Here is a 12,813-nt window from a genome sequence, read left to right on the forward strand (position 1 = left end):
TAGAAGTACGTTCAGTAAGTTTTTTCAAAATCTATTATTTAACTATTCAATCTACCCCATGCACAATCAAATGTCAAAGGCTTGATAATTGACAACACGGGTTGTCGATCCATGTAATCTACGTAGGCTGTATATCTTGGTTACTGTGGGGTTTCCCCCCCCCCCCCCACCAAAAACTCCATCCTCACATATACACTATTCGTTTGTAAATTTACGTTCATGGCGTGTGAATACCACACCAAGCACGCGCTTAATGTTTAGGAGCATAAGTCCAGTTTAATTTATCATGAATCAAATTAGTTGCTAATGAGAGTTTAACGAGCGCGAGGGAAGCATCGCTCATTCAGGCCTCACGTGTTTCTAGTTTACTGAGTTACGGGTAATTTCACGAGCCCTTAATTTTCAAGCCGCGCTCAATCACCCAGCTTTAACTGTTTAAAAAGCTATTAATGTTCGGTTGAGCTCGTCCTGAGAAGTCGAAACGACGCGACGTAAGTCTTGGGCCGGGTTTATAAACAACGCATAAGGGACGCAACGACGCAAAAACGCAACACGCAACCAATCCAAAAAAAAAAAAAAAATCACGTCATTTATAAAGCATGCAAGTCTCAAAACGTCACCATCCCAACAAAATGAAATTGTAAAACAGAATTAAATAAATTTCTTCCCCAGGCTTCTTTAGTTATCCATATTTAATATAAAAATAAAATTAATTGATAATAATTTAATTTAAAAGTGTTATTTTCTTTGACTGTGTGTAGTTTAGCAAGTATAAACATGATGTATGCAGTAAAAAGAACATCGTGGGCTTCTATACACATTACGTCTGCATCTTAAATAAATGTTTTCGTGAACACCTCACCTCAAATATAGAAGACTAAACCCATGCCGAAACGCAAGAAGTTTAAAATTGGTTCATGCTGGAGTTGCATTTCGCGTCTCACATAATTTACAAACGGCCAATCGAACGAAAACGTCGTCAGTTAACCTTTTTTCGGCTTGAGTTTATTGCGTAGTCTATAAACCCTGCCTAACGAAAGCCAAAGTTTTGCAGCCATAAATAAATAAACATTTGACGTGCCGTAATCATAATGTAATCTTCCCGCAAAAATAAACCAGCCGAAAGTTTCGTATTTTCACTGTCTTACGTTCTTCACAGGAGGGAAGTATGGAATTTTAAATGATTTATGAGTAGCATTAGGTTGTCAGAATAGGCTGCAATAAACTTTGGGGAGCGAGGAAGCGCACTTACTTCACTTCTGCCCTTTAGAACCGGCGGATCGCTAGCAAAAACTTTAATAACTTGGGAGCTGAGTTGAAGCCGATAACGTAAACCAGCCTCTCAAATGTGGGAGACTCTGCTTTGCCGACACTCTGCATCGACCAGGAGGGGCGGGGTTCCGGGTAATCGTCCCGGATATGACACGCGTGGCCATTTGTATCCGTCTAAATGAGTCACAATTCTTTTCACACTGCCAATAAACTGCACTGTAATTTTTTTTTTAAATAAAAAAATATTTTCATGTAAAATTACAGATATTTGTAAATTTGTACATTTACATGAAAAGAACCATATCACTATAAAATAGTGTCACTGGGTTAAGATTCTTACCCGGGAATTTATGCTTTGTGTTATCTCCAGTACCTCCAATAGTTATAAAGTTATTTGTAAACCGTTCCCTGGATAGCTATTCAGTATTAACTGCGCACATTAATAAGCTCCACGAAACTAATAAAGTCAAATATTTTGAATATGCGAATATATTTTCCATGGTTTAAACATATATATATGTTTTAATGAAAAATAAATTAAAATATAAAATTATGTACCAATTTCCGTAAGATATACTCAGAATTATCTCGAAAAACGTATTTCATATTATGCAAAAAGTAACCGTAGCCATATGTTGAGCAAAGTTACGAAATCTTTCTTCTAACGTGAAAAACCATTTCTTTGCAACTGATTTCCAAAGGAAACTTTTGTGAAGGTACAGACATGTGTTTTCTGTGCACCTCACAGACCGAGCATAGTGGAGCGACAGGATGGAATAATAATTAGAGCTCTACATGATTCTTCGAGATTACTCTAGACGAACACTTTTCCAACAACACAGAGATGGACACTCCACTCCTTAAAAGGACCAGATATTATTTTTGAAAACAAAGCCAAAGGGCCTGACACACATGAATAAGTATTAAATATCTCACATCAATTTTTTCACGTCTTCTTAATTCTGTGGAGTGACCAATATGTACTGTTGCAAGTGGTTGCACAGGTCTGGAAAGTTTAGCACAAATTAATTAACTGGAGCTTATTGATGTGTAACACCTTAGCTCTCTGTGTACGGCATTTGATGAGAGTGATTTAGTGAATTCGACGGAAGTCATGGAACGGAAATGTGTTACCACGGTGCTGCCCTCTGTGGCGGGCGGCGCGAACCAAAGTTTACAAAGACAAAGGGAATCGTTAATAGAATTAACTGTTTAGTGAATTTTAACCAGATGGGCAATATTTTAATAAAATTCCTTGTCGAAAAATAAATTCTAAACAGGGTTTAGTATTTTTCAAAACTTTTTCGCTTTTATCGGAGCAGTTTCGTTCTCTGCAAATCGAATGATTCGATGGTCAACGTAGTTGCAACGAATTCTGGCAGCGGGTGTGGAAACGTTTGTGTGATTCGCGTCGAGTGATGTAGTTAAAAACACAATTTGCGTACATTTAATAATTTTCTGATGGCAAAAAAAAAATACACTGAACTTCGATGAACAATAAATTTTAAAATACAATTTTAGCAGTATACGTTAGCTTGAATCACTTGACAAATTAAAAAAAAAATTGTTCCAATAGCGGAAATAATGACACTAAAAATAAAATCGAATTAATGTATACTCTAAAAAATAAGATTTATTTTTATTTTTTAGTGAAATCATTCAAAATTTAAAATTGAACATAGAACATTTTTTTTCGACAAGACTCTTTTTGTTAATTACGATTTCGGCCAACTTTAAAACAGGGATGTAAATAACAAAGAGGGGATAGGATTTGTGCAAAGACTAGATGTACCTCAGAATTCGTCAAATTATGTGTAATATTATTTTATATGACTACGTTGTTCCAAAATTCCATTCACGAAGGTGTGGGAAAAGCAAATGATAAAAAAAAATGCTTATTTTATATCTGAATCCCCTAAAACTGTCGACGTGAAATTTGTCTTATGTATTGTACAGTATAGAAATAAAATTTATGTGTTTAGTTGTGTTTCAAGGTTCAATCTCTTAGTGCATAGCTAGAAAAGAAAATTTGTTTTATAATAGCTGAGTATTTTTTTAAATATAATTAATTTTTTTCTTATGAGTTGAAAACAATGTAATTTGTGTTTTATAATTCTACGACTATCTCTGTACCAACTAAAACTGTAGGGTTTGAAATTCTCTGCCCGAGTGCAATTGTCGAAATGGCTAAACGTACATAACTCTAGTTTTAGCCTATCATATCTGGTTCATTTACCATGTGGAAATACTCTAAATTGCTTATAAGAATGAAAACTCATTTACAACGGCTATACGAAACTAAATGACCTACCTAATGGAAATATGTCTAAGATGCTAAAACGTTGGCCTAATCCCAAATAAGAAATACGTACTCCATATCAGAGTTGTCTTATATTGCAAGCTGTGAAAATAATAAAACATAAATCGAGCTCTTTATTAATAAATAAAAGTTAATATATTAAAAAAACACGACAATGTAATAACATCATCCATTATTAATACTTCGGAAAGCACAATTAAGGAGACGCTGAAGAAAAAGTTATGTTCTGGAAGTTGTCTGCCATGTTGTGTACACTGCTTCACGCGGCTCTAAAAAATGAGGTGGTTTCAGGGAGTAGAAGGGGTTGTATATGTAGACGTCTCGCGCAGGGGTGCCGAAAATACGCCAAAAAACGACTTCCTTCCTGTCCGAGCCTGCGACCCAAGGTCGGGGCACGCCGGCCTTCTGGAAGGAAAAAAAAAGAGTCCCTGCTTTTTATCCTGACGACGTGGATGCTTTGGCGGGTATTTGCGTGCGGCCATGACAGTCTCTCAGAGTGTTGGCGGGGGAGGGGGAGGAGGTAGGCCGCCCTTGAAAGGTGGGAGGTGCCAAGCCAGACGCGCAGTTGCCGAGTAAATATTTGTCCAGCCAACCCCCCTTCCCTTCCCCTCCCCCCCCATCCCATAGATCCATCTGCCCGCGAGATATATCTTGACCGAGGAGCCGGATGCCCACTTTCACGAGGATCCACACTATTTGGAACTGTCATCAACTTAAATTTTTTCTCGAAAAATACCATCGCAACTTAGAACTGTCGTAATTTAGAAGAACGATCATAACTCAGAAACACGTAACTTGCAACCTCATAACGCCGAAACACACGACTTAGAAACGCCGTCACTTAGAAAGTAACAACTTTGAACTGTCGCAAATTAGAAACATGAAACTCAGAACTGTCATAACTTAGAAACACACCAACTTAAAACTGTCATTACCTATAAAAACGTAACTTAGAACAACACAAGGTTGAACAGGTAGGTATATCTTAGAAATAACAATGTTGTATGTTTCTAAGTTATAACAGCACCTCACTCTCACGTCGCGCTGCAACTCTTCTCGCGGACTTTCCACTTGTCCTGTACTTATCCTTCTCGATCGCACGCGCCATCTTGGTTGTTTCATTTATTTTGTCACTGCTGTTATTTAAGAGTGTGCCGCCTGGCCGGGAGCATGAGCTCTAAAAGTTAAGGGGCGCTAAGGGCGACACTGGCTTGCGCATCACACGTATCTTCGCCTCTACGCTCAAGGCACGGTACTGGCGTGCAGTAGGTATTCGCGTCGCGTAACGCACCTCTATGAGACTCGTAGAGGGGACCCTATCATTTTTTCAAAGAAATATTAAAGGTAAAGAAAGGGTTCGTGGGACTGGTGCTGGTGCCTGGATGCGGTGGATTGTGTCCGCCATCTTGAATTCTGATGTCACGACAGCCAGCTTGGATTACGTCAACATCGCAATTGACGTTGCTGTCGCCATCTTAACATTTAACCAGGACATTTGACCTTGACCTTACACCTTGACCTCGTCCGCCATCTTGTATTCCGCCATTTTTTAAATTCCGTCATTTTGAAATCGAACGTTCCACTCCTAGAACGTTGCAAATTTTCGTTACGGCCGCCATCTTTGATCTGACATCACAGTCACAATTTTGATTCTGACAGCACGTCCATTATCTTGTTGTCGCAGTGCTCAAGCAAGTGTTTTGTCTAACTATAAGCAAGGTTAAAAGGTCCAATTTGTGCTATAAATTCAGGGTGGTGGTAACTGAGAGTAATGAACAAACTTTTAAAAAATTGATGTCAGCTGTATATAGTGTTAATTAGTGCACAGAAAATGAAACATAATGCAATTACAATTTTTGAAATCATAATCATCCCTTTTTTTCTGATTTAATTTAAAAAAACGAAAATTCAATTGTAATCAGATTTTAAGAATCAAACTTTTGATTCAAAAATCTAAAATGGAAAGGTAATCGGTATATTTTGGGAATCCGCCCAACACTACGCCTGTCCATATTTTTAGCCCATACGCACGTAGTAAGAAAAAAAAAACTTTAATGAAATATGTGAAAAGTTTTCATTGAAACGTAGTATTGACGTTTATATCGACCCCGTTTCACAGTCACGATATTGCAATAGCTAGCGGGCCTCCATCCAGCGAGGGGCTTCTTAATTCCAGGGTAGGGGGAAGGGGGAGAGGGATTGTCCGGGTGTCTGCGCCCTTGGGCGTCGCAAGGATATATTTTTTGGGGGGGGACTGCAATTGATTTAGTTGTTGAGGAATATCCATCCCCTGGAAAAAAAAAAAGCGGGGGGTCCGGGGGTCCTCCCTCGGGAAAATTTGGGGTTTGAAGGTGCAAAAAGGTGGTTTTTAGGCATTTTTCTTTCCTAGATATTCTAATTATAGTTGGTTGCAATATATAATTTATTTTTTATAAAAAATATTTTCAGAGAACAAATTTGTAAAAACACAGTGCTCACATTACCACGATTGGACTAAATGCACCATGCGCAACATATGGGTTATATCACAGAAATCATATTTTTAATATAACTACGAAACTAAATATATTATTGGAGGGGACTAAATTGAAGACTTATTATTGGGGGGGGGAAGTTTCCCCCCCCCCGGCCCCCTGGTTGCAACGCCCATGTCTGCGCCCATGTTCGTGAGTGTTGAATCTCGTGGAGAAGCTAGCGTGTTCGCGCGAAAGGGAAGCAGGTGATGGTAAACGCGGGGCGAGCACTGACTGACCTCTGGCGTGGAGCACGGGGCGGCGGCGGCGGGGGCGGCGGGGGGCAGGCCGCGCTGCACGTCCCTCAGCAGCTGGTCCAGGTCGCCGCCCGACTGGAAGCCCGAGTCGGGGTACACCCCGGTCACGAACACGTCCGGCCCGCCCCTCGCCGCGTAGCAGTCGGCGGCGGCGGCGGCGGTTGGGCGGTCCTCCAGCTCGGGGTAGGCCGCCTCAGCCGCCGCCAGGCCGTGGTCCGCCAGGAAGGCGCGGTACTCCTCGGGGCTGGGTCCGGCGCCGTTCATCTGCGCACGAGGCACCAAGAGCGCATCATTCTGCATCCGAGGAGTTCCGAAACGTACTGGCGCAGTACCTCTGAAATGATCAAATTTTTATTTTATTTTGGCAAGGCAAACTCCAATCTGAAAAAAAAAATTGGTTGTCTGTGAAGTCGGTTTACGGACGATAGTTTAACGTGACAACGTCATAACAAAACATTGATTAAATGATTGCATACTTTTATGAATAAAATCGAATCATTTTTATTGAATTACCACTATTTTGTATGGATACAAAATTACAAAGAAGGAGTGAAATGAAATCTACAGTCTAATTGATAAATTTACTTTTATTTGCACTCGTTAATTCAAATATGTTTATTACTTTAACGAAGAGATTAATTTAACTATAACTTTTATACATGTTTGCTATTTAACTTCTACCAATCTGTGTTATTCTGTTAAGGATATGACGATGATAGGAAAAGTAGGAAACGAATGGGAGTGTTTCAAGTTTAATGTGCCTCGAAAAAGTCAAATCGATGGTTGTTCCAATCGAGTGTAAGAGAGATAGATCCGGCGCAAGCGTACAATGAGCGTAACGGGACACTGCGTAACGGGACAATGTGTGTTACGGGACACTTTTTCGTGCGTGCAGCCGGCGTTTTTCGATTTATTAGACTTTGTCACGTCAAAAAAAAAAAAAAAAAAACTATGTTCCGGAGCTCTTTGCAGAATTATAAAATCTAACCTCGGTATTGAACAAATTCATTCTTGGACTCGAAATTTTAAGTAGAATTCTTTAAATTAATTTCGAGCGCGATAAATATACACGCAAATTGTTTTTTTTTTTTTTCAACAAACTTTCTGGACGCGATTCACGTGTAGTTTCCGCGACCGCCGATAGAATTCGTTGCCGGCTGCAGCCACGTCGACTATCGAATCGTTCCATTTGCAGACTGAAATTTGAAACTATTCAATGAAACGGCTCCAATAAAGGCGAAAGAGACTTGAAAAATTTGGACGGAATGTATTAAAATACTGCCCATATTGTTAACAATTTATTGTACAGTTAATACTATAAAGTTTCTCTTTGGCTTTGTGAACTTTGGTTCACGCCATACGCCACAAATGGCAGCACAGCAGTTACACATTTCCGTTCCATGAGATTTTCGGTCCATTCACGAAATTACTACGATATCTAAGCTTTTACACATGAAAAAAATGTCTGCAGGTCACTGAAAATTATAATGAAGATGAAAATTATGATGATCATGATGGGCTGATAGGTTAGATAGCTCGTTCAATTTATACATTTATACATTTATACATCTGGAATGTGTCCATAGCATAAATAATTAAAAAAAAATACTGTTTTTAAAAAACATTGTTTGTAAAATGGACTAAAAAGTAAAAAGTAATAATAATTTATCCTATCCACGTAAAGATTTATAACTCCATACAGATTCCTAACCCCATACATATTGTCCAAAAAATTTGTGATTGTTGATTTTTAACACTTATTAATTAACTTGATGTAAGCTTTTGGACATAATCCATTGCTAAGCACACGTATGTCTGTAGAAGAAAAAAGATAGCAGTTCCCGAAACGTCACTTGTTTCTGTTTTAGAAAACTATTGTGTTTGTTTCGTCTTTTCGTTATGTCGTGTTTTTGTCTCGTTTCAACAGTTGTGCTGATTTTTTTTTTTGGGTTCAATATTTTTGTGCTGTCATCATTTGTGGGGGTTTTTTCGTTCTCTTCTGTTTTGGAAAACTATTGTGTTTGTTTCGTATTTTCGTTTTGTCGTGTTTTTGTCTCGTTTCAACTGTTGTGCTGAATTATTTTTGGGTCAATATTTTTGTGCTGTCATCATTTGTGGGGGTTTTGTCGTTCTGTTAGTCCACTTTTCTTTGTTTTTCTTTGTTTGTTGACCATATTCCTGTTATGGAATATTATGTGGTGTTTATATCCTGTTGACAACAGCATTTTTTTTGCTTAATTTGTGTTTTTGTCTTCTGGGTTTTTTGTAGTTTTCTTCTACAGACATACATGTGCTTAGCAATGGCGTAAGTGAAAAAGCTTACATCAAGTCATGCACTCCCATTGCACAAATCTTTCAAAGATAATACTTATTAATTAACTTGTAAGTTTGACGCGGGACGCGTGTGATCGATAATAGTGAGGAGTGTAGAGAGTAGCTATCGTTGAGTAAACTCACACAACAGTTCATATCATTTGCAGTGCAATAAAACTGATATTGAACTATTCATGCATCAATTGTCTATTCCATGCGCCCCATATTTTCGTTTTATACATAACTTACAAGTTAATTCAAAATTAATTCATACAGTCAGAATGTTTTGGGAAAATCTGTATGGGGTTAGGAATCTGTGTGGAGTTATAAATCTATAACGGGATACGATAAACTATTTTATTTAATTCTTTATTTAATTATTATTTTCTGCTTTTTAGTCTTGCGTGAGTGAAATTTAATAGTTATTTTAATTTTTAGTACAGATCAGGTACACAATTTAATCCCTAACCCCATACAAATTGTAATAAAATTTGTGAGTGTAAATTTTAAATACTTATAAAAATACTGGCAAAGTTTAAAACTAAAAATAAGGTGCGCTTGAAACAGATTATAATGAGACAAGACCTGACGGAGGCACCAAACGAAAATGCGTGTCAAATTCAATGAAACGCCATCTTTTGACTAAAGTACCAAACTAAACGGTTACAAGTAGGGAATGGAAGGCGGGCGCGAAGACTACGTGTGATCCGCGTCCAGAAATGCAAAACTGTGTCGTGGTAATAATGGTTAACTCAAAAATTTATATAACCAAATTTATTTATATATTGAAAAAAAAGTGCTAATAAATTGTTGGTCAGATGTCACACCACAGGATAATCATTTGCTAGTTAGTATAGTTAGTTACTTAAACTGCCAACAGTATGGATATATATTTATCATGCTCGGCATTTTTTTTAAAAATTTCTTCGTCATATTTTGTGTCCGAGTTTCGTATTATAAGTGTACTTACAACATGAGAACTCACGAATTTGCTCGTTTCTGAGGTTAGTTGTTACACGTCTCTGGCAAGTACCGAAAGACTCACTTTGCACCTCGTGCCAATAAAAAAGTAAGAATGGCGGGAGGGAGCAAGAGGAGGTGGGGATCGGAGATAATCGACGGTTAACGCAGGCTGGCCCGCGGGGACGTAACAAGGATTACGCTACGTCATTAAATGACCCCCCCCCCCCCCCAACTACTGCGTCTGTCGCGCCTGCACCTGCGGTCTGTGCTGCAGTACAGTCCATGCCAGGAAACCCAACAATAATGCGAATTTTCCTGCAATGAATCACCATCCTTATTCATCACTGATTATTTAAAAATTTTGTTTTTTTGGAATACTTAACATGCTTAGTGTAAATAAAAATGTTGTTACTTGAGCAGTTGTTAAAGTGTTATATGTTGTGCGGGAACATGTAGAAGTTGTGAAAAAAGTATCTAAATATAAAAAAATAAATAAATAATACGTTTCATCCCCCGCAGTTCAGGAAATGTTTCAACGTCCCTGAATAGCGTAGTAGTAGAGAGAGCTTAGACTATAGTGACCTTCGCGCCAAAATACACGTAGCGACATCGATAATTCGGTATATTTCCCCTTAAAGTTATAGGGCGTGTCGAATAACACACGAAACCACAAGTTAATTCATTAAAATTTGCAACAGTCTGCATTCTAGACAGTTGCCAAAAGATAATGCAGATCCCAAGACATAGGTATGTATGTATGTCACTGATCCTGGGAGCTCATGCAAAACACTGCTATATATAAGAGTAACTAGCGATTCAGAAATGAAAAAGAAAAAGAAATTGAATAATATATTTTTCATTCAATCCATTTTTTTTTAGCATTGCGTTCCCAATAACATAATATGTCTATATATGTAGTAGCTTTTATTCACAAATATCCAGTTTAAATTTGAATGAGTCTGTTTGAGTGCACGGTATTTTCGTGTGGCCTTAAGAATGAATATTTAATTAAACGCATTAATAATTATTACGTAATCTCATTTGTGATTTGAAGACACCCTTTTGGCAATCAGCGGCGTATTTAAGCTTTTAACAATATAAAACCTTTTAAAAGAGTCTATTTTATTGATTTATAATTCAAAAAGAAATGTTTGGTGTCGCTTCCACTGTTGTGTATAAATTGTTATGTGGAAATTGTTCAAGACACAAAATTATATATATATATATATATATATATATATATATATTTACAATTATAGTGCATAAAGGAAAACGAAACTTATTACTGAGAGGCATACAAAATAAAATAAAAAATACAGAAGAATTAAGCGTTCTAGAGAATAGTTGTTTTATTTTCAACACGGTAGTTTTAATCTACATTTTTAAAGCTAGCTCTTAATTAAACTAAATTGGTATTTTGTACATTCACTCATGTAATGAGTTGTACTAGAATTTTTAGTGTCTCTGGGCTACAGTTTGAGTTCAGTGATCAATCTGCTACAGTGTTACAATTTTGAAATAATGATTAAGTTTAAACTTGCAATGTGAAACAGTAAATTTTTTACTGTTTTTCAATAATTTAAATAGTTTCATAACTACGTTACACAAGATTAACATGTATTAATTAACAAGAGTTCGTTATCGGATCTAGTCTTGTTTATTCCGATTGTGTAGTGTTGAAGACATCATTACCACGTTTATGGTGACGCTTCAATCCGTATAGTTTCCTATAAATTTCAATGACCAAAATTGATGTTAGGCTTTAAAGTGTTATTAAGTCAGTTCATGAAATTTCTGAAAATAAAAACATTACAAACTATGTGAATATTTAAGTGTGATATTTATGTTTTTTTTTTGACGTGACAACGTTTAATAAATCGATGAACGCTGGCTGCACGCACGAAAAATTGTCCCACTACGGATGTCCCACTACGGATGTCCCACTACTAATGTGTCCTGTTTGCCCATTGTACGCATGCGTGGCATCTCTCTTCATTCTCATTGTACGCATGCGTGGCATCTCTCTTCCACTCGATTGGAACAACCATCGATTTGACTTTTCAATCATATTTTCGTCGTTTCAATTATTAATATTATGTAATTTAACGATCGTCCACCGAATTTCAGCACAATCGGTACGGTTATTTAAAAGTAATATTGAATATTCAAATACGTTTTGAACCAACAATGGTGTTTTACAGTTACACATAATAATTCAAATTACACCCGGGATCGTTTGCACAATGTTTTAAAAAATATTGTAACACATTATAAATATGTTTGGTGTATTTCGGATGCGTATTTGTTATAAAATCGTGTTATAAAAATGAAATAATATTATTCCCCTACAGTGAACAAAATTTTTATAAATATATATATATATAATATCCGAAACTACTAATGTTCAAGTATTGCCTCGTGGCCACGCAGTTAACGTCGTGGATTTTGAATTGGAAGGTAGTCGGATCGAATACGGGCAGCTTCATTATAATTTTTTGTACTTGTAAAAATAAATACTGCGCACGCAACATTTCAAAAGTAATAAATATATTTGAATTAATGAATATAAATAAAAGTAAATTTATTAATGAAATTGTACATTTCATTTCACTCCTTTGTATCGATACAAAATAGTGATAATTCAATATAAGTGATTCAATTTTATTCATAAAAGTATGCAGAGGTAGATTTTATCATACAAACGATAGAAAAATTTAAAAAAAAATTTCTTCCTCAAAGAATATAATACTTTTAATGCCTAAATGGGTTGGTTGCAAAAACCTATTACGGCTCAGTCTCAGGCCGAATATGATATTTACTTTTCTTCTGGATCAATCATTTCATCAATGTTTTGTTATGACGTTGTCACGTTAAACTATCGTCCGTAAACCGACTTTACAGACAACCAATTTTTTTTTACTATTTCCTATTATAAAATCAAACCTATCCTCTTTTCATCGCTTTATGATATTAATTTTAAATATTTTCCCTTATTGGTTTCAGACATTATGTAAAAAATATTTTCTTAAAATTTTAAGTTTGTAGAACAAATTGTTGATATTGGGCGTTAGTATGTCTTTTGAACTTTGGACCCCCATTTAACCTACTTATATGTCGAATTTTCGAGAGAAAAAAAATTCTGCATTACATAAGGAATTTTGTCTTCAACTTTGGT

At 36.6% G+C, this 12,813-nt stretch overlaps 1 protein-coding gene across 1 annotated transcript in view; it reads right to left on the reverse strand.

Annotated features, from left to right (window-relative positions):
- Positions 1 to 12,813, reverse strand: part of LOC134537261 (uncharacterized) — a 124,653-nt gene that overhangs the window by 87,135 nt on the left and 24,705 nt on the right. Inside the window, exon 4 of the mRNA XM_063377532.1 lies at positions 6,345 to 6,626. Within this exon, the coding sequence (XP_063233602.1) occupies positions 6,345 to 6,626 (282 nt within the window). The remainder of the gene's footprint in view (positions 1 to 6,344; positions 6,627 to 12,813) is intronic.

The sequence above is a fragment of the Bacillus rossius genome, chromosome 12 (genome assembly GCF_032445375.1).
Source record: "Bacillus rossius redtenbacheri isolate Brsri chromosome 12, Brsri_v3, whole genome shotgun sequence".
NCBI lineage: Eukaryota > Metazoa > Arthropoda > Insecta > Phasmatodea > Bacillidae > Bacillus > Bacillus rossius.